Source organism: Hoplias malabaricus, chromosome 2 (genome assembly GCF_029633855.1).
Source record: "Hoplias malabaricus isolate fHopMal1 chromosome 2, fHopMal1.hap1, whole genome shotgun sequence".
Taxonomy (NCBI): domain Eukaryota; kingdom Metazoa; phylum Chordata; class Actinopteri; order Characiformes; family Erythrinidae; genus Hoplias; species Hoplias malabaricus.
Window position 1 is genome coordinate 38,189,514 of NC_089801.1, and position 6,411 is coordinate 38,195,924.

Sequence of the window (6,411 nt, forward strand, 5' to 3'; positions counted from 1 at the left end):
AAATGCCCAACAGACCCACAACATCCCAGTCCTCCCAAACATCCCCTTTATACACAGTGCGTCCAAGAAAACATTTCCTCATTTCATAAATAATAAACAGTAAAATGTTGTTTACACTATATTCTGTCTTTCCTGATAATGAGACAATAAATAAACACATGACCAAATAATAACCAAACTCAAGTCTTTGCGGTTTTGCTTTATTACCCAGTCAATGGGTTTTTATTAGCTTTTCTTAAGGAATATTAAATATATGCCTCAAATAATTTCAGTGGAAGTACTCTGTAAGAACTGTACATAGATATGCAAAGAGTCAAAAAGATATTACAGTTCAAGACCAGCTAGAATGATATATATCTATGCTCATACAATGACTAGAAATGAAAATTCATTGTCTTCAGTGTCCATTTCCACTCTTTAGCTAGGTCTGCCAGGCCAATGCAGTGTACAGCTCAACACACTTGGAGGAGAACACTTGGGGTAACAAATGATGTTAGGAGTATAGTTTATTAACCCAAACCTCACTCAATTAGCAACCACAACTATGTAAAATTAGGAAACACTGTTGCTGCAGATGCTCAGATGATCCAGATGAATGAAGCTGAAGATGATCCCTCCATAGGTGAGTGTTATAATAAAATAATATCCAGATGACGTTTACCATAAATAAATTATTACAGCATATTGAATACAGCATGTTTTTTTTAATCCTTTAATAATATCTAGTTGATGAGAAATGTGAAATATTCAACAAACAGTCTAAATATACGTTCTGGTGTCTAGTTTATACCACTGAACACGAATGATGTTAATGTGATGGCTGTATAAAATAAGAAAATGATAGATGACTTGTGATCTTGTGAAACTTTTGAAATGAAGGCTATATAACTTACATTATCTTCCTTTTCCTTGTTCCTGCTTAAAGCTTTAAGTCCTGTCCTGTGAAAGCTGTCTTCTTTCCAACTGAATCCCAATCACCTCCTTAAACCCTCTGTAGTAAACTATGTGAGGTATTTTTCAATGCATTGATTGTCCAGGATGGAACTGTGGCTGAATCCCAAATGGCTCTTTCCTAGAGAAAGTGTCTCTGTCTGAAAGGTAGCAACCTCTACAACACGCTGTCTTTGCTGTCTGATGAGGCACTGCCCTAGAAAGTGGAGTTTTGACACACATGGAGTTTTGAATCACATCTGAGACACACAGGCAGTTAAAGGCCATGATGTATCAGAATACCGACACGCTAATGCTTGCTAGCCTGAATAATTACAACTTCTGGAGACAATGGAGCAGAAACATGTGATGTGTTGACTTTTTCTGGTCAGAAGCTGTACAGACATTTAGCGAGGTTCACCACATTTTTTTTTAACCAATCCTGCTGACTTTAAACCAAGCAGCAACTTAATCTTTGGGATTAAGACAACACTAGGTTATATTTTTACCTTAAAATCACAGCTTCAAACTGATTTTGATGCTTCACTGACTTGTAAATAAGGAGAATAGAGTCTCTGTCATTCCAACTCTGTGTTCAGCACCACAAAAAGTGCTGTACGTAATTTTTGGAAGGTAGAGTAGTGAATTACACTCTCTAACATTAGAGAGAGCCCAGAAGCAAAAATACCATAATGTATACCTGGTGTTTCTCTAACATAATGTTACATAGTTTTATCATACAGCAACTCCAGACTAAACCTCCTGTTCTCTCTCTACTGCCCTCTAGTGTTCATGTAGTGACTCCACTCCATTTCTCTTAAACTCAAACATATGCCCTTTAAAAATTATGGAAAAAATTGGTCAAACCTGAAGGTGGTAAAGGGAATGAGCAGTACCTTGTGCCATGTTCCTCACCTACATGCTCAAACACCACCATCCAGTCAGAGATTAGTGTTAACATGAGATTTACACAGTAACAAAATGTGGTGGTTTGCTAACACAAGAAAAGCACTAGTCACCTCTCCTTAAACACAGGAAGAACACACATTTTCCAAAGTAAGCGTTTGCTTTTTATATATTATTTTCCAGCAGGGTTTGAACAACACATTCCTCAAGGATGTTGAGAAGGTTAAATCTGACAAGACCCTGTCTCTCCTCTGTTTTCCGATGGACTGGGGATGGTCTCTGTTCACTGGGACAGACTCAGGGACTGATGACTTGGCAGTCAGTGAGTCTACTTCCTGTTAGCTGTGTTAATAATGGAGAGTACTTCCTGTTTGAGTCCAGCCACAGAAAGGCGCGCAGGACAAGTTTGAGTCTGATTTCTTCTTTTTTTGTCCTCCGTCTTCTGACTACGAGTGTGTTACTGTCCAGTGTTTAGCTGAAGGCAGTTACAGTGGTGTGTTCTCTGTTGACTGTGGTTCCCTCGTAATTGGTTGACAGGTTTAAACTTTTGATCAGTTGTCTGGTTACTGACTGACCTGTATAAGCTGCTTATTGGTTGTTTGGTATAATGCTTGATTGGTTGCCTGGTTACTGGTTGACGTTTACAAGATGCTGATTGGTTGTTTGGCTACCGACTAAATTTTATAAGGTCCTAATTGATTTTCTGGTTACCGGTCAAATTTTTTAAAGCTTGTAATTTGTTTGTTTATTGGTTAATTTTTATAAGGTTTTGATTGGCTGTCTGGTTTCAGGTTGACGTTTATAAGGTGCTGAAGGGCTTTTTTGTTACTGATTGAAATGTAAATGCCAGTGATTAGTTTTCTGTTTACTTGCTGATTTGTATGAGCTTATTATTGGTTGTCTGTTTACTGGTTGTTTTGTATAAGAGTGATGATTGGTTGTCTGTTTACTGGTTGACTTGGATAAGGTGTTTATTGGTTGTGTGTTTACTGGCTGACTTGTATAACATGTTGATTGACTTCATCCTCCATGTGGTTTGAATTCCTGTATCTGTTTCTCCTGTTGGGTCGGACACTGGATACCCAGGATGACACAGTAAGAGCAAAACGAATCAGAACCAGTCCCAGACAGGGCATGTCTGTGGCCACAGCAATCTCAGAGAACAGGGCATGGTCTCGGGGCATATCACTGCTGTTTTCAAAGTCCCGGACCACTGCAAGGATCTCCTGGCGCTCTGCTTGCTGAACCATACCTCTGACATTCAACACAGCAGAAACATGCTTCCTCCTGAGAGAGAGAGAGAGAGAGAGAGATTAGCTAAAATGGTGTTTGTGACCAGGACCAATCATCCAACATTAGAGCCTCATCTCATAAATACATATAAGGTTGAATACAATAAAATCCTCACAGCAGTGTTCCGAAACAGCAGAAAAGCAGAGGCTGTCACTGCAGCAGAGGAACACCCTCCTGACTAATGCCCTTCAGTTCAGATGAGCAAGTGTCTGCATACTTTCGTCCGTTTGGTGACACACTCCGTCAACAACAGGAAGCAGTGGGTCCAGAGATGAGTTTGATCTCTTTAAGCCACTCTGACAGGCTTCAGTGTGTGTGTGTGTGTGTGTATGTGTGTGTGTGTGTGTTAGGAGTGTGGCACCAGTTAGTTTCCTGCAACCATGCAAGAACAGGAAGTACTCCACAGCTACTTCCTGTCTGCTGCAGAGTGTTGTGCGTCAGCAACCAGGAGCACTGCCAGACCCCTCTGCACACACACACTACTCATACTACACAGACTTACTATGTAACCTCGAGTACATGTAGTTTAGCAAAATATCAATTTGTACTTAGATTTAGGACCCTCTAGCTCTGTGCACACACACACGCAGCTGGAGCAGTCAATCATACACATCTTCAGAACCATAAAGAGGACTACCCTACAGCATTCTCTCATTCATGTTCTCTTTGTCTCTCTCTCTTTCTCACTCTAAGTCTCTCTTGATCTCTGTCTCTGTTTTTGTTTGTAAAACAAATAATCAGCTGCTTTGTCCCACATTCTCTTGTTTCTACACACAAACACAGAGAGAGAGAGAGAGAGAGAGTCTTTCATTAATTTTGTGGACTTTCTCTGTGCTTATATCTAACTAATACTACCTTAAACCAAACCCCAACCCTAAACCTAACCTTAACATGTCTTCACCTTAAAATGTATTGACTGATGTTATTTGTATATTTTTGTCCCCATTATGAGTCAAGCCTCCACATTTTGATTATGTAAAGATTTTGGTCCCCACCACGTCACACACTCAGTTATCTAAATATTACCAGACAATACAAGATTTATTTCTCGTTTATCGTTCCAAAGTACACAGGTTTTATTCAGAGAGTGAAAACAGGAGTAAACGAGCAGTAAACACTCATTGTGGCTCTGATTATTTGCTTTAGAGTTTAATGAACTCTTTTCCTGTTATGTTTGTCTCTTCAGTTTTAGCCTGTCGTAATTTTCATCAACTTTCCTGTATTTTGCTTTTTTTTCTTTCTTTTCCTGTAGTGTTATATACACCGACCACCCATAATATGAAAGTCATGTCTTTGTTTCTACACTGAATTTTAGGGCTTAAATGTTATTTCTGATCATTTTGGCTAAAACTGTGTAACATTTTTCACTGGTAATTTTTAGGTTTAAAAATAAGTTTTTTTTTTATTATGTTTTGTTTAATGTATCATTTAAATTTAAAAAATCAAACATTCTCTTTTTCATGTTATTATTATAACTGTTGCACTGTATTAAAACTGTCATTTTAATCAAAGATATATAACATAAAAATTATTAGTATTATTACTAATGCTAAGTTCACAGTTGCTAACATCGAAATCACCATCTTTAAATGTTCTAAACAAAAACTCACATCTATCTTTGGATAGGTTATTTTTTGTTGAATAAAATGACAATTATCATTTTTGATACTACACAAGAGTTACTATAAAATGACAAAAGAGCAGGGGAATTACAAGGGCATATTACACAAAAAAACACTTTAAAAATTATTTGTACACCCTAATAGAAGCACTGATGGTACAGTAGATGCCCACAATGTGTAACATTGGTTGGTGTTCACATACTTTTGTCCATAAAGTCTATACACACACACTTAGTGGAAACTGGCATGGAGATGTCCCTCGAAGGGCTGAGGGTCTATTTTCAGCGAGACATTCAGACATTCTTGAGAGTTCAGGAAGGTGAAGTGTTGAGAAAAACAGTGAGTGTGTGAGGGAGGGAAGGGCAGGGTCAGGAGGTTTTACTTCTTTCATGAATGAAGAGCGTCTGTGACGGACAGAGCTCTGACCCACACTCTTCCGCCCAGCAGCTCCACGCCACTCAGTCGTTAAAAAAATGATGAAATGCTGAAGTTAAAGGGGTGAAGTGGAGATAACACCTGAAAAACGAGCGCTCGTTTCCGGCCTCTCTCTATATATAACATCCTGTAAGCCGTGTGTGTGTGTGTGTGTGTGTGTGTGTGTGTGAATGAGAGAGAGAGAGAGAGGGAGAGTGTATGGAATGTGCAAATATGTGCATATGTTCATTTTAACAATAGCCTGTGCATGTATGTGTGTGTGTGTGTGTGAGAGAGAGAGAGAGAAAAAGGAGAGAGGGAGTGTGAGAGTATGGAAAGTGCAAGTATGCACAAATATTCATAATAACAGCCTGTGTGTCCTGTGCACATGCATTTTAAATTAAGAAGGAATCAACCGATGAGAATTCTCTTGTTTTCACCAGGCCATATAATAAAATTAAATATGGTCTCAAATAGGTCCCTGCGGAGTTGCGAGAGTGGTTTTGCAAAATTATATGATTGTAGCTTGAAGGGCAGCTCCTCTGGATCATTGGTGAATAGTGGTGATTAGTCTCTTGTGCCGGCACATCATCATCCTATGACCAATCATCATCCCCTCTAAACCCATTCCTTCAGCAAGGGGAGACAGAACTCATAGTGGAATTAAACTGTAGGGGGCCCTGCAGGGACGCCTCCTTTATTCAATTGACACAGAAGGGTTTTGGTGGATCGAAGTGTATCGACTAAAACTGCAGGGTGTTACAGGATGAAACGTTGGGAGCTTGTGTCTGATTGGCTCCACTGGATGTTGTGAGAGGAGTTATAACCTAACAGTTCTCAAGTTGAGAGACTGGGTGTGTGTTTCTTACCGTATATCTGGGAACTCCTTGACCAGTACTCCAACCTCCATCTGAATAGAGGGCGTGTCCTCCAGGAGGATGATGTCAGCAAGGTGTCCAATCACGTTATCCAGCCATGAACAAGTGGACTCCTGATAGAGAGAGACAAATACTCATTAATTCATTGTCTGAAACCGCTTATCCAGTTCAGGGTCGCTGTGGGTTCGGAGCCTACCCAGAATCACTGGGTGCAAGGCAGGAACACACCCTGGAGGGGGCGCCAGTCCTTCACAGGGCAACACACACACACACACACACACTTTTGAGTTGGCAATTCTCCCACCAATGTGTGTTTTTTGGACTGTGGGAGGAAACTGGAGCACCCGGAGGAAACCCAAATGCTTGGA

The 6,411-nt window shown here is 39.9% G+C and overlaps 1 protein-coding gene across 1 annotated transcript in view; it reads right to left on the reverse strand.

Moving 5' to 3' along the window:
- Positions 1-234: 234 nt before the first annotated feature.
- exoc3l2a (exocyst complex component 3-like 2a) overlaps positions 235-6,411 on the reverse strand; it is a 20,942-nt gene continuing 14,765 nt past the window's right edge. Inside the window, exons 12-13 of the mRNA XM_066660536.1 lie at positions 6,035-6,156; positions 235-3,123 (exon numbers count right to left, since the gene is read on the reverse strand). Coding sequence (XP_066516633.1) covers positions 2,823-3,123; positions 6,035-6,156 — 423 coding nt within the window. The 3' untranslated portion in view covers positions 235-2,822. The remainder of the gene's footprint in view (positions 3,124-6,034; positions 6,157-6,411) is intronic.